The 21,313-nt window shown below is 37.1% G+C and overlaps 6 protein-coding genes across 6 annotated transcripts; 3 read left to right on the top strand and 3 right to left on the bottom strand.

The window, feature by feature from the left end:
* The first annotated feature begins 333 nt into the window (after window positions 1-333).
* On the top strand, window positions 334-1,801 carry LOC111644114 (speedy protein A-like). Its single transcript, XM_089591371.1, has 5 exons — window positions 334-474; window positions 645-789; window positions 895-1,033; window positions 1,120-1,377; window positions 1,480-1,801. The coding sequence occupies exons 2-5, from the start codon at window positions 645-647 to the stop codon at window positions 1,598-1,600; spliced, it is 663 nt and encodes a 220-aa protein (XP_089447497.1). The 5' UTR covers window positions 334-474; the 3' UTR covers window positions 1,601-1,801.
* LOC106647330 (uncharacterized) lies at window positions 1,629-6,466 on the bottom strand. Its single transcript, XM_014363660.2, has 9 exons — window positions 5,259-6,466; window positions 5,006-5,168; window positions 4,761-4,923; window positions 4,415-4,498; window positions 4,252-4,323; window positions 3,388-4,167; window positions 2,950-3,318; window positions 2,449-2,885; window positions 1,629-2,364 (listed from the first exon to the last, which is right to left on the bottom strand). The coding sequence occupies exons 1-9, from the start codon at window positions 5,955-5,957 to the stop codon at window positions 1,916-1,918; spliced, it is 3,216 nt and encodes a 1,071-aa protein (XP_014219146.2). The 5' UTR covers window positions 5,958-6,466; the 3' UTR covers window positions 1,629-1,915.
* A 1,376-nt stretch (window positions 6,467-7,842) lies between these two features.
* Window positions 7,843-11,037, top strand: LOC106647297 (ribosomal protein S6 kinase-like 1). The gene is made up of 6 exons (XM_014363611.2): window positions 7,843-8,198; window positions 8,337-9,320; window positions 9,377-9,510; window positions 9,590-10,592; window positions 10,718-10,813; window positions 10,884-11,037. Exons 1-6 carry the CDS (start codon window positions 8,103-8,105, stop codon window positions 10,986-10,988), a joined length of 2,418 nt encoding a protein of 805 aa, XP_014219097.2. The 5' UTR covers window positions 7,843-8,102; the 3' UTR covers window positions 10,989-11,037.
* SMC2 (structural maintenance of chromosomes 2) lies at window positions 10,616-15,433 on the bottom strand. Its single transcript, XM_014363610.3, has 7 exons — window positions 15,136-15,433; window positions 14,525-14,947; window positions 14,178-14,456; window positions 13,306-14,079; window positions 12,638-13,225; window positions 11,936-12,557; window positions 10,616-11,856 (listed from the first exon to the last, which is right to left on the bottom strand). Exons 1-7 carry the CDS (start codon window positions 15,301-15,303, stop codon window positions 11,177-11,179), a joined length of 3,534 nt encoding a protein of 1,177 aa, XP_014219096.2. The 5' UTR covers window positions 15,304-15,433; the 3' UTR covers window positions 10,616-11,176.
* A 133-nt stretch (window positions 15,434-15,566) lies between these two features.
* LOC106647409 (Minichromosome maintenance 5) lies at window positions 15,567-19,003 on the top strand. Its single transcript, XM_014363809.2, has 8 exons — window positions 15,567-15,972; window positions 16,054-16,309; window positions 16,391-16,563; window positions 16,636-16,967; window positions 17,059-17,405; window positions 17,537-17,970; window positions 18,065-18,336; window positions 18,412-19,003. Exons 1-8 carry the CDS (start codon window positions 15,818-15,820, stop codon window positions 18,639-18,641), a joined length of 2,199 nt encoding a protein of 732 aa, XP_014219295.2. The 5' UTR covers window positions 15,567-15,817; the 3' UTR covers window positions 18,642-19,003.
* LOC106647410 (aldo-keto reductase family 1 member A1-B-like) lies at window positions 18,723-20,742 on the bottom strand. Its single transcript, XM_014363810.2, has 6 exons — window positions 20,506-20,742; window positions 20,238-20,402; window positions 19,953-20,147; window positions 19,764-19,880; window positions 19,204-19,592; window positions 18,723-19,124 (listed from the first exon to the last, which is right to left on the bottom strand). Exons 1-6 carry the CDS (start codon window positions 20,638-20,640, stop codon window positions 19,088-19,090), a joined length of 1,038 nt encoding a protein of 345 aa, XP_014219296.2. The 5' UTR covers window positions 20,641-20,742; the 3' UTR covers window positions 18,723-19,087.
* Between the last annotated feature and the right edge of the window lie 571 nt (window positions 20,743-21,313).

The following is a 21,313-nucleotide window of genomic DNA, read 5'->3' as shown; positions in this document are numbered from 1 at the left end:
CAGTACGTGACCCAGCGCTGCATTTTCAAACTCGATTTTTATTTATAACTAGTTCTATCTCTTTTTTTTCTACTCAAAGGGATTGATTTGTCATCACTTTACCCAATATTTTATGTGCTATTGTAAATACTTATAATATACAAAAACACGCATATAGGCAACGACAACAGCTGAGAAACGGACAGGAGGTGGTACGTGATTAGTCCCCCCCCCTTTCACCGGGTTGGGCGCTTTTTTATATTCATTTTGGTTCGTATATAAAAGCGCTGACAACAGAGCTTTTTTTAATGGACTTCTTTTGTTGAGCAGTTGACATTCATTTTTTTTTTTTTTTTTTTTTTTTTTCCTCTCAACCAGTTTCAATTAAAAGGGGATGATATACCGTTACATTGTGTACGTAGACCTTGTTTTGTTTTTCAATTGTTTTTCGGGAGTAGTGTGTGTGCCACCTACGCATGGACCATTCAGCAGTATGTATGTACCGTTAATTTGCTGTTTTTTTGGTGTTGTATTGATAATAAAAATGAGACCAATAACAGAAAATAATTGAATTAATTTTTGTGAGTATGTTTCGAAACTTTTTTTTTTTTTTTTTTTCATAACGATACGTACGTTCTATTTTGGATAATTTGATTTGCGTGCAGATGCCCACAGAGCCGCGCTCCTTGAGCGTGCGGGAAATGGAATTGATAAAAAAAAAGGATTTCATGATGTCGCCGTACAAGTCGGAAAGGGACAAGGTCATTAAAATCCACCGATGGAACGTAAGGGTATTTTTCAAACTGTTGGGTAAGTAACAACGAAAAGATTATTCAAACAAGAGACAAATGACCGACCGGTCACCCCTTGTTGCTTTCTTTAACATTTTTTATTTTATTTTGTCGTTTCGTACAGACACTTTGGAAACGTTTTTCACAAAAGACAAATGCTGCCGACTGGCCGACAATTACTTGGTAGCCATGGTTTTCACTTACTTTTTACGAGGCTCGCTCGAAGCGGACGAGTACACAAGGGACAACTTTTTCGCGGCACTGTGAGCAAACGTGAATATATATTATCATATTGGCAACCGCTCGTAGATGTAAAAAAATGAAATGTGCGTGAAAACGTTGCATTTAGGTTGCTCGCCTACAACATGGAAGAGGACGAGGGCGAGTTCTTGATGTTGGAGCTGGAAGAATGGCTCGAGTGCTCGATTCCAGATTTGAAACGGTTGCGCTCGGAGCTTTTCCAGCGTATCGAGTATCGCGGCGCGGTATCGCGCTTCTGCTGCGAAATTGTCATGAGACACGCCAAGCCCGAGCACAAGGTCTGGCAGAGGTGCCGGCACGTTTATCATTCGGGTGTTGTTAACGTCAAATCTTTTTTTATTGGACAGTGAGACACGCATTTACTTTGTATATTCCTAAACGTTGACCAATCAAATCGGTACGACGAGAATTTATTGATGAGATTGGTTGTTTCTTTTTATTTTCGTAGGTTTAAGGAGGAGGACATTTGTGGCATTTGCGAAGGAAAAAACGATTGTGAAAATTCATATTACGAGAGAGGAAAAGAAGAGGAAAGAGAAACAGAGGAGGAAGAAAAAGAGAGTACATAACGCAATTTAGTATAAATAAAACGTTATTATTTATTATTCAAACGCGCTAAAATACATAATTATTAATTTACGACTAAAATCTCATTGTACATAAATGAAAAAAAAAAAAAACTTGATAAGCTATCGTTTTGAATAACTCAATGGCACTCAAGTTTACATGCCCACTTTAATTGTTAAAATGAGAATAAAAAAAGTTTTTCCAAAATATACATTCGTGTAAAAGGCGGTTTTTATAAAAATATTCAAGAGATTTATCCTAGTGCTTAAGTCAAGTAATTTCTATCACACGTTTTAATATTAAAAATTCATAAAAACTTAGTGTCTACTTATATGATTCGATTTCATAACGATTCTAGGACTCTGTCTTTTCGGCGTGATTGGCAATACGGCTTTCATTGGAGTTCGGCGCGAGCTTATTGTCAATCTTCTAGCCGATAAAGATTTGGCACTTTTTGGCGTTTTTACCGTCAATGGTTTTTTTATGTGTGGTGTCCTGCAAAGTGGACTCTCATTTGGTTGATAAAAGCTCACGTCGTTTGATTGTTTTGGATTTGGAATCATTATATCTTGGTTTTCTTTGAAGATAACAGTTTCATCGTGGTTCATACGGGGAGAACTGAAGCGTGCTGACTGTCGACGAGATCCACTACTGATCGTTAGTTCCATTTTTATCAAGGGCGATTCCGTGTTTTGTGACCGTCGGTTTGCACTGTTGATGTTTTTTCTTCGAATGACAGCGTCACCAACATTGTTGACTCGTTTGTCTGTGAAATAGAAACAATTTTAATACGTTCTTATTTATATAGTTAAAATATTATTTTCAACTACAACATCAAACGAGTTATTACTTCGAGGTGTTCGCTGCTGTTCATTCTTCGCAGTAGCTTGGGCAGTAACTTGCACTTTTACGGATTGGCGTCGATTAACGTCAACAGCCTCCTTTTTTGGATCGTCAAAGAGCTTTGCTTTAGCAAGTACCATGCCCGCGTTTTGTGCTCGCAATTTCGCGACCGATGCTCGTCCAGTTGGTATTGGCGTCATCATTTTAACTTCCTGCTTGAAATACTTGTCCGCATCCTTCCAGGTCACGGTCTTTTCTCTCTTCGGCTCCGTGGACTTCATGATGCTTTGAAGATTTTCAGTACTCTCAGTACCCAAATTCTGGTGGCTACTAGTCTTTTTTAGTTCTTTGATTTTATTGTTGTAATACTGAGAATTATCAATAAACTCGCCTTGGAAAGACGAAGCTCGTCGTATTATCGTTGAATTAATCGTTGGTTTGCCGCTAAAATCAAGTTGGAAAATTAATAATCTTAGTAAGATAATATTAAAAATCGCTTAAACTATACCTTGAAGTCGTTGATTTGACAGAAGATGTAAATGTATCTTCATCAAGAGACGTAAAATCATCGTCGCTGAAAGAACCTTTCGTATGTTCAGCAGTGTGACTAATGAGAGCATTGAGTTGTTCCTGCAAGTAGTTTAACCGTGCGTTTGTCTCGTCGCTGCAAAACGAGGTTGGATGTGCGTGTTCGTTTTTCGGAGTCTGATCCAGACTCTTGTACGAGTCGCGCTTTACGAGAGGACGACCACGTTTTAGATTACACTGTTTAGGGTGGACATAAGTGTTATTAAGTCGTGAATCAGCTTGCAGAGCATGGTTCTGAATAGGCGGCCTGTCATAGATATTCCAAGAGGTAGCACGATGTACTTTTTTGCTGTAAAAAAAGTTTTAATGATTAAAGATATTTATATATATATATATATATATATTCATTAATTAGTACCTTGGAGGTTTTTCTTGAGATCGTCTTCTCAAAGTTCCGATTTTCCGAGCACTTGGGGATCTGATTATCTTGTGCTCCGCAGATCTTCGTATTTTTAACTCTCTACTAAGTCTCTTAGCCAACTGATCTGTACTTGTGGTACTTTCAATACTGGCTTCCACCAAGGTCTTCTCGTACTCGCTCTGAACTTGATTTATTGTGTTGGCAGTCAGAGCTTCACTGTTTTGGTTATCTATACTCTTAAACTCTTGGGATATACATGATTCAATCGCCGACATTCGATTTTTGATTTCCTCGTACTCGCTCTTTGGTATTTTAACATATTCCTTGGATGTATTATTTACCACTTTGAAGGCATCGGATGTGTTGGGAGAAAAAGAGTTTCGTAAAGAGTAGGAGTGAGTAGGTATTCGCGACACGCTATTCCGTCTGAAAGGCTCTATTTTTGTTTCACCTCCAGACATTTCTCTTGAAATTTCATCCGATAAGTTAACATCTGCGTTCATGGAGACTTCTTCCGAGGATTTGATTGTGTTCGAGTTTCGAACTTTAGTTTTTGGCGAGGACGAAAAGGGTGAGCCAATACTGTGAGTTCGACGACGTTTTTGTTTGTGATCTAAAGTATTGCTCGTTCCGCTCCAACGTCTTACCGTGGACGGAGTGAACGACTTTACATGAGACTCCGTGTCCCGCTCGCTAATTTTATGTTTGCCTCTCGGCACGAATCGGTCGAGGCTGAGTCTGAGTCTTTTTGGTCTTTCGATTTTTTCAGAAATTTTCCTACAATTAATTTATTAATTTAGTTTAAAATTTTTAAATTGAATCATGATTAACTTTAGATAATGTACTGGCTTAAAATCTTACGGTTCCAAAACTCTATTGGATGTATATTTTTGTATTCCATTTTTTTGATTTGGACTTTTTTCTTTTAAAGGACTGTAAGAAATTTTTTTTTAAACAATTATTGCAAAACGTTCGCTTCATCTAAAATAAAAATAAAATACTGCAAGACCATGCGGAAACATACTTTGGATTGTTAGAAACTGGGGAAGAAAAATAGTATGTTTGACCAAAAGAGGGGCTGGGAGGCATAACTTCTAGACAAGTTTCTCTGTAATGAAAAGGAAAAAATACCATCCAATAAAAGTAAAAACAGAACAAACTGTTATTATTGAATCATTTAACAAACATAAGAAAGCGTGATGTGGTTATTTAGCGAATCTTAAACGGTAGTTGAAATGTATAGATATCATTACATGAGATAAAACTATTTTTTACTAATGTCATGCACTGATATCCCAATCAAATTTTGCTCAAAAATATTATCATAAAAACCATGCTAGTTAATTACTGTTCATTCCAATACTACTTACTTTCTTTTGACGAGATCAGCATCAACTTTTTTTCTCTTTCCCAATTTAAGAGGAGTGTATACATGAAGAGCTGATTCTACTGGGAGAAGATTACTTTCTTGTGTATCGGCATCCTCAGTTGTATTATTTTTTCCGACCATTTTTTTTAATCCACTTAACATTCCTAAATCATCAAAGGCATAGATTAGAGTTAGAACAAATTTTGTGAAAGCAGACGATTATTATTTGAAGTTTTCAATGTTTACTTGTAAGACTTCCACTTCTGTGTTTTTTCCTTTTACTTTTAAAAGAAGATGATATATCAGAGTGATCAAGCTCATTTTCTGTACTACCTGCAGTATCCATTGAAATCGCGTCTGATATATCATTTGGCAAAACCCCAATTTTTTCAGCATTTTCAATAAGAAGCTTAAAAAATTTGTTAATAATAAGCTTTTCATATGAAAATATTTAGAATATCTGTTTTGTTGGAAATAAATGTAGATATTTTTTTTTTACCTTGACAACCGTCAAATGTGCTTCTAATCTTGACTGCACTGCAATCATAGTAGTTTCTTGCAGCGGCATAACATTTGGCCCAACAACCCTGGCCAAGTTGTCAATGCTCATTTTATTTTGCTTCTCATAAGATGCAACAGTCTTTAAAAACTCCATAAGATACGCTAAAGAATTCAGATGATGCGGCGGTAAAATAATGCAAGCTAACAGAAGAGCCTCTACTTTATTTTTCTTGAGCAAATTGCATCTTACAAATAAGTCATGATAATTATAAGGTATCAATGGCTCTGGCAAATGTCTAAAAAACGTTTTCAGGCAATTGGCCACATCGATGGGATTATTTTTGTCCCCAAGACCTCCCCCATTATCAAGTCTAGCCATGATTTCCTTCTGCTTAATCTGAGACCCAGCCTTTCTGAACAATCCCTCCTGACTGACGTGCTTGAGCAGAAACGCAGTAGCTTGACTGACAAACAGAGGCACATGAACAATACCTCCGGACGACAGATTGACCACGTCCAGAGGCAGGTAAGACAATGACGTTCTGAAGACCTTCTTCAAGGCACCGGAATTCTGGCGTTCGGGTTTTTCTGCCTTGACACAGTTTTTCTTTATCCGGTACTTAACCCCCATCGTCCTGAGATTGCCCGAGACGATCTGGTAGACCTTCTCCTTGTGCAAAACATCGTAGATAAGCATTACCGCTGATTTGTCTGGCAAATGTTTCGAACTTATCACTACTCTTGATACACTTTTTCATTCGTGTATCGACAAACAAACTTTGTCCGGTAGCACACGTCAGTGGCTCACGATTACACCCTATTCAAATGCACCATAACACAAAACGATTCCCACAACAATTCTTGAAATTCGACGAACTGACGATCGATCACGATGCACCGTGAATATTTTATGATTGTTTAACACTAAAAATAATAACATGACATATCTTACTTTTAGTATCATAAAATGCTACCACAGATCTAACAAGCAGGTGAGTGTTTGAAAATAAAAATTTAAAAAAAACATTCGCTCCTTAACAGAAGGCTTGCACCTGCTGTCTCTCTTGTAACTTGTAACCGCCAAATTTTTTAGGCTTCAGGCAAGTTGTGGAAACGCCACATGGCGCTACTGTCTCGACCCGATTTAGACAGTTTAGACTTAGACTAATATTAGACAAATTAGACTAGACATAATGTCTAAGACATTTTATCATTCAGCTAAAGAAAAGAGAGCACGGTGTAACATATACGTGAAGTTACGGGTAGGTAGTTATAATAATCACTACTAAGTAGTGCCATATATATGGTCGATTTTATTAAACCATATAAGTAGAATACTTTTACTTTTGGAGGTAGATTTTAGGATAAAAGATAAATTGTAAACTTGCCGCAAGTAACACAAACAACGTCAAATTTTTTATTTCATATCTATTAAATTAATTGCGGCTGGTTTATAATCGATTACACGGCTCTACTATAAATAGTAATCATTATTTGGATCAGCGCCATCTAGCGTTGCGTGTTTCTGAACTAAAAAGTGGCCCTAAACTTTTGACCCACAGCATTAGCGCTTAGAGCCATTTAGCCAATTATAAACCAGCCTCAACTTATCTTGTAGCTATAAAATGAAAAAATAACGATACATGTGTTTTTGGCGGCAAGTTAACAATCTATCTTTTACACGAAAATTTATCTTCAAAAATAGAAATACATAGGAAGCCAATTTTTGGTAGAAAATAGATTGTTAACTTGCCGCCAAAAACACACATATTGTTATTTTTTCATTTTATAGCTACAATATGAGTTGCGGCTGGTTTATAACTGACTAAATGGCTCTAAGCGCTAAAGCACCGACTCAGAATTTTAGAGGCCACTTTTGGCGAAAAAAAAAATACCGCTAGATGGCGCTGATCCAAATAATTACTACAACTTACAGTAGAGTCATGTAATCAATTATAAACCAGCCGCAACTAATTTTGAAAATATAAAATAAAAAATTTGACGTTGTTTGTGCTACTTGCGGCAAGTTTACAATTTTTCTTTTACCCGAAAATTGACCTATAAATATACACAAACACTTATAGTATACGTAGTATATGTAATGCGTATATATATGCTCTAGATATGAAGCGAGACACAATTCTCTTCTTTTCTTTATTTGTCAACAAAAACTCCGAAATATCGTTGAAAATTGAGTCATATCACTAAAATTTCGAAGTTTGTTTATACTTATCAGTAACTCACCGACAGTGTGCTTGGTCTGCTTTTCATGATTGTTGTTCCGCAAATGTTTCATAAAAAACATTCATGAGCTACTTATTTACTTTCCTTTAAAATGTTGAATATTAAATTTTTTTTTTCCGTCCCGAGTTAAGGGCACCAATCACTTTGAGAAATAATTGATGAGCGGTAAAAATCGATAGCTTTATGAGTATGCGCCCTTGTCTTTTCTTTTCGTCCGGCAAATGGTAAAGGGGAAGAGGGGAAAGGGTTGCTGAATACCTATATACATACTTATCTGTCAAAATTATTGCGTTTAGTCTGCTTGTATTGCTTGTAGTGCGTGCTATTGTACCATAGCGTCATGTATTGGCAATGATATTGTTTGTAATTGTGCAGTATGTGTTTCTATTACCTCCAACTTTTTATGTTGTATATTGATGTAAAACATAATTTTAATAAGAAAACAGTGGGTATGGAACAATTGCACATGATGTAGATGTGAGTAGTTGTACGATGGGCCCATCTTACAAGCATTAATAATTAACAACTTATCGAGAGTTGGTTTTCTGTACAATTTTTCAAGAAAAATGTAAGCCAAAGCTTGTAAAATAATGAGGCAATGGCGCCACCAAAAGACAAGTGGGTAAGACGATTCGTCATATCAGAGACAAATCGTCATAAAAAGGGTTTCACCATCTATAAGGTCACCTCGGTGGTGAGTGCGTACTTTTTCGTTTAGGTCTAAAGAACACACATATTCATTAGTACTCAATTTGAAATGATGTGTTTTCGTACTATTAACTAAACAAATTTTTTTTTTTTTCTTATTCACTGTCTTTATAACTAATTCCAGATGTTTTTAAAGATGTCGCCTGATATGATTTCCAAAGTTTCCGTTTGGAAAAGATACAGCGATTTCAAGAAACTATACAGTACAATGCAATCTATGCATTTTAGTAAAGAACTAGGTGAACCCTTCCCACCTTTCCCAAAGCCAAAATTTTTTGGAAGATTCGAAACTGAAGTGGTGGAGCAAAGAAGAGAATGTGCTCTGAGGTTTTTGGAGTTCATTGGACGTCACAGTGTTTTGTACACCAGCGACGTTTTTATCAAGTTTTTTGAAAAAGATTTGAACAAGAGGTTTCCAGATTGCTCGCCATCCTTGAGTTCTGATACATCGGAAGATGACAGAAACGTCAATTGCGAGAGTGAAGAGTCGAGTTTTAGTAGTACAACTGACCTTCCAAAGTTCGTGTGTACCAAAAAGATAAAGCCAATTAAAGTTGGTAAGCAAAACGAAATTAAGTCGAACAAAGTTGATGGTAATTCACAGGAGCAGCATCATGTAGATAACAATAGTACATCAAAAAATAAATCTGAAGATAGTCCAGAGACGTCAAACGGCAGTGATAATTTTATGAAAGATAAAACTTCTGCAAGTAAGCCCACATTGGTGATTCATGATGGATCAGATCTCACTCAATCTACCAATGATTGTGCCCAGTATATTTTAATTGCAGCAGCACATATGAGTGCTGCTTTTCGTCACGAGGCAATTGCTGAATATGAGGAAGCTTTTACCCAGTATAAACTTGGTATATCTCACCTTATGAACGGTGTTCAAAGTGAAGCAGATGAAGAAAAGAAAACAATGATTCACGAAAAAATTACAAAGTACTTGCAAAGAGCTGAAAGATTATACAACAGACATTTGAACTGTAATGTTTCGGCATTGTACAAACCCGTTGCAGAATTGAGAAATTACAAAGTCATTGAACTCATGGAAACAGTTATGTTAGTCCAAGATACACTCCAGGGATTTAAAAGAGTTATAAAGGTATTTGAAATTCAACACTTGCAAAGTCCTTATAACAGAAGTTTATATATTTTCAGACTGTAGAAAAATCAACTGATTGCGAAAAAGATATAAGCAGTTATATATTACGAGGAAAAGTACCTTATATGGTTCAATTGTATTCTTGTATGCAAACTGATTCAACCGTTTTTTTAGTATTACAATATATGACGTAAATATTAAATAGTGATGGTAAAAGTAGCAATTTTTTTAAGTAATTAAATTTTTTAAATTCAACATTTTTTTTGTAGAAAAGGAAAATTATGGGATTTTGCGAGAGCTAATTATAAACCGAATAGTAAGAGAGATAAATATAGCAAAAGAGGTCATTCCCGATCATTCAGCTGGGATTCTACAGTTCAAAATGATGCAGCAGGAAATAGACCAAAAATAACAATTACCAAGGAACACGTTGCCAAATCTTCAAGTTCTGGAGATAATCATTGCTTGAACCTTGCAAGTGATTTTGCGACTAGTGATACAAGAGAACTAGTTAAAAATGCACAAAAATTACTACAATCCGTGAATGCAACTTTGAAACGCAGTAACTCTATTGCAAGTAGATTAAACGAATCTGAAGACTTGCTATATGAACAAAATACGAACAAAGATATTGAAGACAGTATTATATCACACTTGGAGAGTGCTTTGAAAACCGATTCTCTATGTGTTGGAAGTAACGAAAATACGGATGACAGCGAAGATTTGAGCGAGCTTTCTGCCAGTGATAGTTGCACAGATTTAAATTTAGACAAAGAAGTCCACGTAAAAAGTAGCGATCAATCAAAAAACGATGAAAAAGCAGTAGACGATAGTTTGACAAAAATTAGTAATTTAAGTACTCTTAATTCATTTACGGATAGAAGTAGCGACAGGATCGAATCTCTTGGAACAAGCGGAGATGTATCTCCGTATAAAAAAGTAGACAATCAGTCTGTTGAAAAAGAAAAACAAAACTGGTCCATCCCAGAGTCTGTAATAAGGACGTGGGCCGCACAAATTCTCTTAGCCTTAGAGGCTCTGCATCAGCAAGATGTTATAGTCTCAGACTTGAGGCCGGACAATATTTTGATCGACGATTCTGGAAATGCGAGCATGGCCTACATCGTGCCACGCAATGAAAGCGAATTATTGCGCCTAAAAACACCGTACACTTCTCCTGAATTATGTATGTTTACACCACCTATCTCAATCACCACGTCCGCCGACGTTTGGAGTTTTGGAGTCTTATTGTATGAATTGCTAACTGGATTTGTAAGTTTAATCTTTATTCTTCAAGTTACAAGAAAATATTATATGCAGATAACACATTCTTGTCACTGCTTACTTACAAATATTTAATATAATTTCGCTATTAATTAAATATTTGCACTTTTTAGGATTTCCAAATAAAACACCCGGGACAGTTTCATTCACATTCCTTGATTAACATTCCAGAAGATTTGTCGGAAAATGCCAAGTCGCTGTTACTTAATGTAAAAATACGTTATAATTTAAATTTAAACGATGTTTATGTTCAACTAATAACTTGTCAAAATATTTTAGGTATTGAAGTACCAACCTAGTGATCGACTTTCAATTCCAGAAATAAAGCAGCATCAATTTTTTACAAAAATTAACTGGTTGGAGCTTTTGAATGCTCAAATATAATGTACTTTTCTTTTAAAAAGAAAAAAAGAATCTTCAAGTGTGAAACAAAAGAATGTATGCTATTTATATGTGAATGTTAACGTTAAAATTTTAACTCTACATATTAAAAAAATATTTATATTACATACTATATACAGCCTGAATTACCAATCAAATACTCATGAAAAATACCATTTTTTTTTTTAATTTTACTTGGATTTTGGTTTTTCAGTTCGAGTAATCGTCGACATACCATCGGAGAAGCGCGTCTTAAATAATACGTTCGCATTGTTGAACATACCGTTTTTCAACGACACGACGATAAACTGCGATCTTCTGAAATGTCTTTTTAACATAATACCAATGTTCTCGGTGTGCGAAAGATCGAGCGCTGCATCGACTTCGTCCAAAATGTATAGAGGGGCAGGTTTGAACAGCAGCATAGCCAATATTAACGATAAAGCGACCAATGACCTTTGACCTCCAGACAATTCCCCGAGCGAGTCTTTCCAAACACCGCAAAGGGAAATTTTTACCTCCAAGCCCTCGAGGACTGTTTGGTTATCAGGTGGTTCTAACTTTGCGTCAGCTCCTGGAAGTAGGTTACTGAATATAGAGCCAAAGTCCTTGTTAACTTTTTCCCAAGCTTCGAGCAACGTCATTTTCTTTTTTTCATCCAGCTTTTTGATAGAGTCTAAAATTTTTTTTCTATCAGTCTCCAATATTTTTTTCTTTTTACAAAGATCTGAGTGCTGTTCTTCTTCCTGGTTTAGATGATGCATTGCTCTGGTATTTACCGTTCTACTCAGTTTAGCGAGGAGCCCTTCCAACTCACGAGCTTTTTGTCCCATCTCTTCCGGATTTTTAGCTTCAAAATCATACATGCTTCCTAGAATTCGTTAAAAACAGATCATTAATAATAAAGGAAAAAACTAAAAATGTTTAATAATAATCAGAGTGACGCATACCTCTCACACCAAAATACTTTTGATCTTGTTCGATCCACTCGTATTTACGTAAATAGTCAGAAATTTTATTTTTACACTCGGTTGCGGTATTTTTGATGGCAGTAACTTCATGATTTAGTTTCTTGATTTCCAACTCAGCCTCTTGCGCCTGCTTCAAAATGTTTTCCTTTTTGTTATGTAATTTTTGGATTTCGATGTTGTGTTGGTGTATGGCGTCTTTTTTAGCTTTGACGTTTGCTTGTAACTCCTTTACAACGTTGTTTGCCTGATCAAGATCGTTTTCCAGTGCATTTCCTTTTTCCTTGAGCACATTGAGCCTTTCTTCCGCTTTAGATAACTGCTCCTTTCCGTTTTCAATAGTTTTTTTCAGTTCTAACGTTTCCAAATTCAGAGTTTCCGATTCTTGCTCACGTTTCTGCCACTCCTTTCTACTTGCCTCAGATTTCTTTTTTAAAGAGTTCAACTTGTTCTCTGCATCTTTCAACTGTTTTTCGCGAATTTTATCAGCATCCTTTAACTGAGTTTCCAGTTCTCGAGCTCGTTTTTGACTTATTTTTTCCAATTCTTTGGAAGCCATCATTTTCTCGCTTAGTTCTTTGATTGAAGCCTCCAACATTTCAACCTAAAGTGATAACTTGTTAGTAAACGAACCTAAACTTTTCCTAAATTTTTCAATTAAAAAATAATTCATTACAGATTTACCTCTTGCTTCAATTGATGATGCGTAGTTTTTTGCAATCTCTGTGTAACTGTATCGAGCTCGTGTTTCTTAATATTATACTGCTGCCTTAGTGTATTAAACCTTTCCGCAGTTTTGTTTATGTTAGCGATTTGCTGATTGACTTGGTTGAGACTCTGCTCTTTTTCGTTAATTTCAAATTGAGCTTCCTTTAGTTCGTCCAATTTCAGTAAAATGGATCCACCTTTTGCTGCTGAACCACCAGACAGTACTCCAGATGGGTCAAATACGTCGCCTTGCAGCGTGATGCATTTTTTCATAATGTTGTTGTGGTAGGCAACCTGTTTGGCAACATTCATGTCTTTGCAGATAAATACGTTGCCGAAAATCCACTCCATGGCTGGCCTTGTTTCTCGTGGAAAATCGATAAGAGATAAGGCAAGTTGGACATTTTGGGCGCCTACAAGTTTTTGTGCAAAATCAATGGTTCGCTGATCCATAACACGACCAGATACTTTGTTCAGTGGTACAATCGTTACACGTGATTGCAGTTGGCCATTTTTCAAAATCTTTTTGCCTGTCGTTTCAGTGTCAACCATGACGTTATAGAGCTATAAAATTATTTTATCTTTTTTTTACTTTACAGTCGAAAAATTACTCTTAAATTGAGTCAATAACGATCAATACTTACTCGTCCACCAGCTGCCATTTCCAAAGCATAAGCTGCTGTTCTATCTTTGACGGTGATTGATTTGCAGATAAGACCTTTGACCGAATCCCTCCTAAAATTTGGTTCTGGATCCTTGTAGTAAAATCTCAACTGTGGATAATTGGACTCAAAATTGTCTACTTTATCGCTTAATCTTCTTATTTCCCTAATTAACGCCCCTTTTTGCTGTTCCAACGATTCCAAAGATCCTTCCTCGTAGTTCAATTTATTCAGTTCATTTTCAATATTTTTCAAATCTTTTTGCGTACTCTCAATCTTTTTATTATCGTTCCTGTATTCATTTTCAGTGCTCTGCATGTCGATTTTTTTCTTACTTAATTGTTGCCTGTTGTGTGTCAATGTCATTTCACACTGTTTTATTTCAGTCTGAGCTTGACTGTGATTTTGTTTGGCCGTTATAAGCTGCTGCTCCAAAGTGGCGTTACTACCATCGTCGCACAGCAATAAGCCTGAACTGATTTTTTGATAGTTTTCTTGAGCAGCAACAACAGCCTCTGCATCCACACGATCTTGTTCTTTTAACTTTTCAAACAACCCTCCGACTTTGTCTATTTCTTTTAATTTAGTTTCTAACAATTTTTCGTCATCGCAGATATTATTTTGCAGCTGTTTGATGCTGGTTTCAGCTGCTTTGATGTTTTCTTTGTTGCTGTTTACTTCAGCAGTAAACTTGTGTTCTTTCTTTTCTGCTTCTTTGAGTTTCTGTTCCAGTTCAGTCATTTTTTCATCTTGTTCCTTAAAAAATAGAATAATTTAATGTACAAGAAAAAAAAAAAGAAAAAATTTCAACTGCAGAAGAAGTATCACCGTGATTTTCTAAACTAAATACTTACTGCGCTTCTTTTTGCCGTAATCTCAACAACTTTTGCTTCAATATTTTTAATTTCTTGCTCACCATCTTTCACATCATTTTGTATCCCCTCAATTTTTCGTTTTATCACTTGAACATCTTCGTTGGCTTTATCACTGCTGTGCAACGCATTTAAATATTTCCAAGCAACGTAAATCTTTTTACACTGTTCAAGCTCTCTAGAAACACGTTGATACTCCATAAATTGAGCTCGCTCTTGTTTTAGTTTTTCTATTTTAGGTCCCAATTCTTGTTTCAATATCTGAAAATTGCAGATGACTAGTTAATATGAAAAGTAAAATTGAAATCCACAAAAAAATTTAAGCTTACGTCATCTATTTCCTTTAGTTTGCCTTCTTTTTTCTCAATAAGTTTCAAGGATGCAGCCTTTTTGGTTTCATACATTTTGGTACCAGCAGCTTCTTCAACCATGGACAAAATCTCTGGTGGTTTCATATTCAATACTTTTGTAATCCTACCTTGCATAATTAAAAAGTGTGGATTGTTGACATTGAGCTGTACGGAACAAAACATGTCTTGCACCCTTTTGTTTTGTACATTAGATCCATTGATCATGTACTTGTTTTTACCATCGATGACAACTTGTCTGGTAACTGTGATCTCCTCGTAATCTTCATATCCCATTGGAGATGCATCACGATTTCGGTTGTCAAAAACTATTGTAACACTGGCCTTTTTGATTCCTGCTTGACCAGATTTGTACACAAGTTCTTGTAGGGAATTTGCTCTTACCTGTCAAAGGATATAATAATTTAATCTAGTCGAATAAGGAGCTCAACACAAAAAATAATTACACATCAACATCAAAGTAAAAGAAAAGTTAGGCTATGTTATCCAAATCACCAAAGCTGAAAGTTACAATTTTCTACCTTAAAATAACCGAGACAATAATCGCCCTTGAAATGGAGCTTTAGAATTACCTGGCCCAAATTAGAGATGCCCAAAACGAAGCAAATTGCGTCGAGGATGTTGGATTTGCCGCTGCCGTTCAAGCCAGTGATGGCGTTAAATTCCCGATCAAAGCCATTGATCTCGATCCTCTTGCCGTAGGACTTGAAGCCCTCCAGCACCATAGATTTTATATACATGGCTGGGCTCTATTGATTTTTTTCTCACTTTATCAACAGACAAAAACTCTTAACAATCGTCTGCGTCAAAGTGATTACAATTTTTAACGACACTTGAAACGGTCGCCATTGCCTGCCATTGCAGCCCCGCGCGAGAGACAAAATGTGAAAAAGAGTTTGAATTTTCCTTTGATCCGATTGGCTCATTGAGCGATACTAGCGCTTCAGTTGGAATGATGCCGAAGCAGCGTCACAAATATCGCGCCAAAAAATATATATATAACCACTGAACCTCCTCGTTTGCCAGGACGCCCAGGAACATGGCCAGTAATTACGAGTTTACGTAAAATTACCAAGAACGTGGTTGCAATTAAACTTGTAAGGACAAAAGTTTTAACTCAATTTTAAAAAAGCAAAGGCAGAAGGGGTACTTTTTTGCGTCAAGGAATCCATAGAATTGTTCTGTGCAAACTGAGCTCCTTACAATCATCGGAGAGATTTTTTGATTTGTTGGTGTAATTAATAATTTTTCATCATGGAAGGCTTTGACCGAGGGGATGTTTATTTCTCTGACAATTTCGCTGCCGAAGATGTTCAGGCTAATGCGGCGCAGAATCTCCAAGCTTACAAGAAAAAGTTCAAAGAGTTCTTTCGACAGTTTCAGGAAGGCAATTTCAATTACAAATACAGGTAACTAATTCTCAACACAGAGTTCCAATGATATTTCATGAAACTTGAATGCAAACTTTCATCGTTATTAATTTATTTCAGAGATACTCTCAAGAGAAACTATAATCAGAAACAGTACTGGGTTGAGGTAAATTTAGGAGATTTGGCTGCCTACGATGAGTCCTTGGAGGAAAAAATATCGAAGCAGCCGACCGAGTATCTGCCTGTTTTCGAGGAGGCAGCCAAAGAAGTTGCCGACGAGATTACAAGTCCAAGACCGATTGGAGAAGAGCGAATGGAAGATATTCAGGTCTTGTTGTCGTCAGATGCCCATTGTGTTTCCTTAAGAGGAATGAAGGTCTGCTTTGTATTTTAAAAATGACAATTTACAATCTCACGAGCTTATGATAAATTTTTAAGTAAAAATTAATTATTTCAGCCTGATACCGTCTCCAAGTTAATAAAAATTTCTGGAATCATAGTCTCGGCAAGTGGAATCAGGTCTAAAGCCACAAAAATCTCAATTCAGTGTAGATCATGCAGAAACATTATACCCAACCTTTCCATCAACCCAGGCTTTGAAGGATATCCGATGCCTCGACAGTGCAATGTGTAAGAGAAATAAATCCGTGTATTTAAATGAAAACATAATTTATTTATTTTAATCATGTAAAACGTGTGCAGAGAACAAGTTGGAAGACCCAAGTGTCCACTGGATCCATACTTTATCATGCCAGATAAGTGTAAATGCATCGATTTCCAAACTTTAAAGGTACAAGAATTTCATCACGATGTACCACAAGGCGAGATACCAAGGCACGTGCAACTGTACGTCGATCGTTACTTGTGCGACCGTGTCGTTCCTGGAAACAAAGTTTTAATTCTTGGCATACTTTCAATCAAAAAAGTACTGAAAGTAGGTAAATCTAGAGGTAGCGAGAAAGCTTCAGTGGGCATCCGCTCGTCTTACATCCGTGTTGTTGGTATACAAGTGGATGGAGAAAACAACCAAAATGGTAATACTACATTGAATTCTTTTTAACTTAAGCTCGTTTTTTATGACGTTTGTCAATTTGAACAATTTTTTTTAATTTTTCATCACTGTAGGCATCTACCTTCCCGTCGATTCCGACGAGGAAGATATGTTCAGGCGACTATCCAAAGATCCAGAGATATACGAGAGAATCATAAAAAGTTTAGCCCCTAGCATCTATGGTGCGACTGACATGAAAAAATCCGTTGCTTGTCTGCTTTTCGGCGGTTCCAGGAAAAGGATGCCGGACGCATTATGCAGGAGAGGTGACATCAACGTATTAATGATTGGTGATCCAGGTACCGCTAAATCTCAACTATTGAAGTTTGTTGAGACTGTCTCTCCAGTTGGTGTTTACACGTCTGGAAAAGGAAGCTCTGCAGCTGGTCTTACCGCATCGGTGATACGCGATCCTTCCTCGGTATGTAAAAAATTTACTTTGGTATATCACGAAAAGTGAAAGGACTTTATGCATGATCATGAACACTCACTTTTATGCATTTTAAAGTATTCAATACTGTTCGTGACTTGATTTCTTATAAATTTTTATAGAGAAACTTTGTAATGGAAGGTGGTGCTATGGTACTAGCGGACGGTGGTGTAGTTTGTATCGACGAATTCGATAAAATGCGTGAAGACGATCGCGTTGCCATTCACGAAGCCATGGAACAGCAAACAATATCGATAGCCAAGGCGGGAATCACAACAACGCTAAACACTCGTTGTTCAGTATTGGCGGCAGCTAACTCTATCTATGGTAAATGGGACGAGACGCAGGGCGATGCAAACATTGATTTCATGCCTACCATTCTGTCACGTTTCGATATGATTTTTGTCGTCAAGGATGAGCACGATCATGACAGAGATATCACACTAGCGAAACATATACTCAGTATTCACGCTAATGCAATGCAAACCGAGGAGAATGGGGTCGAGGGTGAACTCTCGGTCTCTCTTCTTAAGAAATACATTCACTTTTGCAGGACGTGAGTTGAGCAATTTTTTTATTTATTTATTTTTTTTTCCTTCAATTTAAGTTAGAGCTTGTAATTTTTATTATCTTGCTTCGTTGTTTTGCAGAACTTGCGGTCCACGTCTAACTGTGGAAGCAGCTGATAAACTAAAAAATCGTTATGTGATGATGCGCTCGAGTTCGCTGCAAATGGAAAAAGATAGCAACAAGAAATCCAGTATACCAATAACCGTTCGTCAACTCGAGGCTATTATCCGCATTTCCGAATCCCTAGCAAAAATGCAGCTGTTACCATTTGTTTCTGAGACTCACGTTGATGAAGCTCTTAGATTGTTCCAAGTGTCTACAATGACTGCCGCACAATCCGGTACTCTTGAAGGTGAGCTTCATACTTTTTTTCTTTTCTTTCATTATGTTTTTAAATCGATATGAAAAAATGATTTTTAATCTTTAGGTGCAGAGGGTTTGTCGTCGACGGACGATTTTGAAATGCTGAATCGTTTGGACAAGGAGATAAAAAAACGTTTTGTGATTGGCACACAGGTTTCAGAGAGAACCATTGTCAATGATTTTATCAATAAAAAATATCCCGAACGAGCGATTTACAAGGTTATACACACAATGATTCGACGAGGAGAATTGCAACACCGTATGCAGCGAAAAATGTTATTCCGAATGTGTTAAGGATCGTGGAAATTATTAATTCAAGTTGCAAATACTAATGAACTCGGGAGTATTGCAAGGTGATAAACAAACGTTACTATGGAATTTTCCAATTGAATTTATGTACAACTGTGGCCTAAGCATGTTTTATGCGTTCATAGAACTATCGTAAATTTTTACATAATAATCTTTTTATACGTTTTACAAATTTTAATTAATATTTTTTAAATTTTTGTAAAAGATCATTATCGTAACATCCATGAAATGTCGGTTCTTTGTGAAACTTGACAATAATTTTTAATGCAACAACTTGTAGTAAACTAAAACTTGAAGTTAAAGTGTATAAAAATTTATTTTGCATAAGGCTAAATTATAAAAGACTTTGGAACAAAAAATACTTTGCAACTACATGAAAAATATTATTTCCCTGATTTCACGTAGACTTAATCGTAGATACTTGCGCACAGTTACTTGACGAAAGGATACTGAGGGTTCTTGCCAAGACTGAAAATAACAAAATATCATCAATCAGTACGCAATGAAATACCCAATCACGCTTTTATTCGATAAATATGAGACTCACTCCTTGTAAAAAGCCAAGAAATCAAAGACACGTCCCTTCTCGCCCTTGTCGAGAGCATCGATCTTTTTCATCTCCTCCTCGGTCAGTTTGAAATCGAAAATCTGCAAGTTGGCCTTCTGCCTCTCGGGGTTCGAGCTCTTGGGAATGACAACAAGTCCGCTCTGTACAGAGTGTCTCAGTAAAATCTGTGCCGGTGATTTCTTGTACTTGTTGGCGAGCTCCTTCACCACTTGCTGTTCGACGAGCGGTGGCAGATCTTTTTCCGTGCCGTGATGAATACCGCTTCGCGCAGGTGCGGAGCCCAAGGGCGCGTAGGCGGTCATCACCATGTTATGGTCCTTGCAAAACTTCTGAAGGCCCTTTTGTTGAAGGTAACCGTGCAATTCCACCTGCGTACGAAAGATTTTTTTTCGTCAAGCACAATGACTGTAATTGCAGCAGTCGTGTACAACACGGACGTGTAAAAGAAAGAAAAAGTACACGTACAACGAAATTGTTGAGAAAACACAGTAGCATAGGCATACAATAAGCTTATGTAAACGAGCAATCATTATCTATACCTGCAAATTACTGGGTTTGATTTCCGCGCTATTATAAACGTTCAAGACCTGCGATTGATTGAAATTGCTGAGACCAATGGATTTCGCTCGACCGGCTTTTACCTGGGCCTCCATTGCCTGTCGTAAAAAAAAATATCATCCATTTGAAACTTTGCCTTTTCTACATTGATAACACACAGTACGTTATACCTTCCACAGAGCTTTGTGATCCACGTGCTCGAAAAGTGCAAGTCCATTTTTGTCCAGAGGCGCATTGTTGGGTCCCTCCTCTACGCCGAACGGAGTATGAACCAAGTACATGTCGACGTAATCCAGCCCTAGATCCTTAAGCGAGAGCTTCAAGTATTTTTCGACGCTTTGTGGTCTGTTACCGTGGGTTGGAAGCTGAAAGAAAGAAAATCTTCGAATCTCGATCTCATAGATAAAAAAAAAAAAAAAAAAAAAAAAAGAAATAAAAATAGCATTTAGGCATACTTTCGATGTGATGAAGAGATCCTCGCGTTTGTTTCCTTTGTCGAACCACTTTTTCAGAGCTTTTCCAATCGCAGCTTCGTTGTCGTAGACAAAGGCGGTATCAATGTGCCTGTACCCGTTCTCCAAAGCTCCCAAGATCGCCTTCTCCATTTCTTCGATTTTAATCTGAAACACATGTTTTTTTTTTTTTTTTTTTTTTTTTTTTTTTATAGTTGGGAAGGAAATGTTGAAAAACCAACCCAATTGAATCCAAATTGTATGTTCTTACCGAGGAAGTGCCGAGTCCGACAGCAGGGATCTCGCGGCCGGAAGACAGGCGGTACTTCTCCACGGCATTTCCCCGTGAAAAGCCCGTCGCCAGCAAAACGAAACAGCAGATTCCCAAGGCCGACTTCATTTTCATGGTAAAACAATGAAGGAAATGTAGAAGACAAAAAATCGTCGATTTTACACAAAGACGCGCAGAGCCGGGTCTTCTTCGCCTCCCGACCGGTTCGGATCGAGAATGAAGCGCAGCATATTCCCGCAACTCTAAATATATATACGCATACCGGCGCGAGCTCGTGTATACGTAATGTATGTACACTCGAGAGAGTAAAAGTGGGTGGATCTTCTTCTTCTTTTTTGTTGTTATTATTCATCTCCATGTTCGCCGTATAGGTATAACAATTCACTCGTTCCGGATTTTCTCTCCTTTTCCTTTACGCAGTGAAGAGCGCGTATACGCGTTTACTCAAATTGTAATCGCCCATAGGCGCGAGTAAGATAACAATCGCGCCAATATTTGCATGCGGATGTCTATTATGCTAATTGCCGACTGTATTGTGTGCATATGGTTGTTTTTAACAACACTTTTTTTTTTGTCGCCACAGCTGTACGCGTGTACATGAGAAAAGAAGGGAAAGAGAGGCGAGGCCATTGACACGTGCATGTGCGCTTTCATACCGATGTACGTACAACTCTGCGAATGGTCGTCGGCTTTTTACATACACGTTGCGTAATAATTTTGTAATAATACGAGCTGAGTTGATGGTTTTTTTCCCCCAATGCCACAAATGGACATGGTTAACCGAGGA

Source organism: Copidosoma floridanum, unplaced genomic scaffold, assembly GCF_036245765.1.
Source record: "Copidosoma floridanum isolate Cflo_tuat_1 unplaced genomic scaffold, Cflo_Japanese_pri ptg000013l, whole genome shotgun sequence".
Taxonomy (NCBI): domain Eukaryota; kingdom Metazoa; phylum Arthropoda; class Insecta; order Hymenoptera; family Encyrtidae; genus Copidosoma; species Copidosoma floridanum.
Note: the sequence above shows the minus strand (reverse complement) of the source record. Positions and strands in the feature narration are given on the sequence as shown.

Bases quoted from the DNA above. Each gene is read 5' to 3' on its own strand.
- LOC111644114 (XM_089591371.1), top strand. From the start codon at position 645: ATGCCCACAGAGCCGCGCTCCTTGAGCGTGCGGGAAATGGAATTGATA. The intron at 790-894 runs GTAAGTAACAAC...CGTTTCGTACAG, and splicing joins GGTATTTTTCAAACTGTTGG to ACACTTTGGAAACGTTTTTC. The intron at 1,378-1,479 runs GTGAGACACGCA...TTATTTTCGTAG, and splicing joins AAATCTTTTTTTATTGGACA to GTTTAAGGAGGAGGACATTT.
- LOC106647330 (XM_014363660.2), bottom strand. From the start codon at position 5,957: ATGCTTATCTACGATGTTTTGCACAAGGAGAAGGTCTACCAGATCGTC. The intron at 3,319-3,387 runs GTACTAATTAAT...CTTTTTTTACAG, and splicing joins TCTCAAGAAAAACCTCCAAG to CAAAAAAGTACATCGTGCTA. The intron at 2,886-2,949 runs GTATAGTTTAAG...ACTTGATTTTAG, and splicing joins GTCAAATCAACGACTTCAAG to CGGCAAACCAACGATTAATT.
- LOC106647297 (XM_014363611.2), top strand. From the start codon at position 8,103: ATGGCGCCACCAAAAGACAAGTGGGTAAGACGATTCGTCATATCAGAG. The intron at 8,199-8,336 runs GTGAGTGCGTAC...AACTAATTCCAG, and splicing joins TCTATAAGGTCACCTCGGTG to ATGTTTTTAAAGATGTCGCC. The intron at 10,593-10,717 runs GTAAGTTTAATC...TGCACTTTTTAG, and splicing joins ATGAATTGCTAACTGGATTT to GATTTCCAAATAAAACACCC.
- SMC2 (XM_014363610.3), bottom strand. From the start codon at position 15,303: ATGTATATAAAATCTATGGTGCTGGAGGGCTTCAAGTCCTACGGCAAG. The intron at 14,457-14,524 runs GTAAGCTTAAAT...TGCAATTTTCAG, and splicing joins AACTAAAGGAAATAGATGAC to ATATTGAAACAAGAATTGGG. The intron at 11,857-11,935 runs GTATGCGTCACT...AACGAATTCTAG, and splicing joins AAAGTATTTTGGTGTGAGAG to GAAGCATGTATGATTTTGAA.
- LOC106647409 (XM_014363809.2), top strand. From the start codon at position 15,818: ATGGAAGGCTTTGACCGAGGGGATGTTTATTTCTCTGACAATTTCGCT. The intron at 15,973-16,053 runs GTAACTAATTCT...AATTTATTTCAG, and splicing joins AATTTCAATTACAAATACAG to AGATACTCTCAAGAGAAACT. The intron at 16,968-17,058 runs GTAATACTACAT...TCATCACTGTAG, and splicing joins TGGAGAAAACAACCAAAATG to GCATCTACCTTCCCGTCGAT.
- LOC106647410 (XM_014363810.2), bottom strand. From the start codon at position 20,640: ATGAAAATGAAGTCGGCCTTGGGAATCTGCTGTTTCGTTTTGCTGGCG. The intron at 19,881-19,952 runs GTATAACGTACT...TTTTTACGACAG, and splicing joins ATCACAAAGCTCTGTGGAAG to GCAATGGAGGCCCAGGTAAA. The intron at 19,593-19,763 runs GTATAGATAATG...TTTCGTACGCAG, and splicing joins TCAAACCCAGTAATTTGCAG to GTGGAATTGCACGGTTACCT.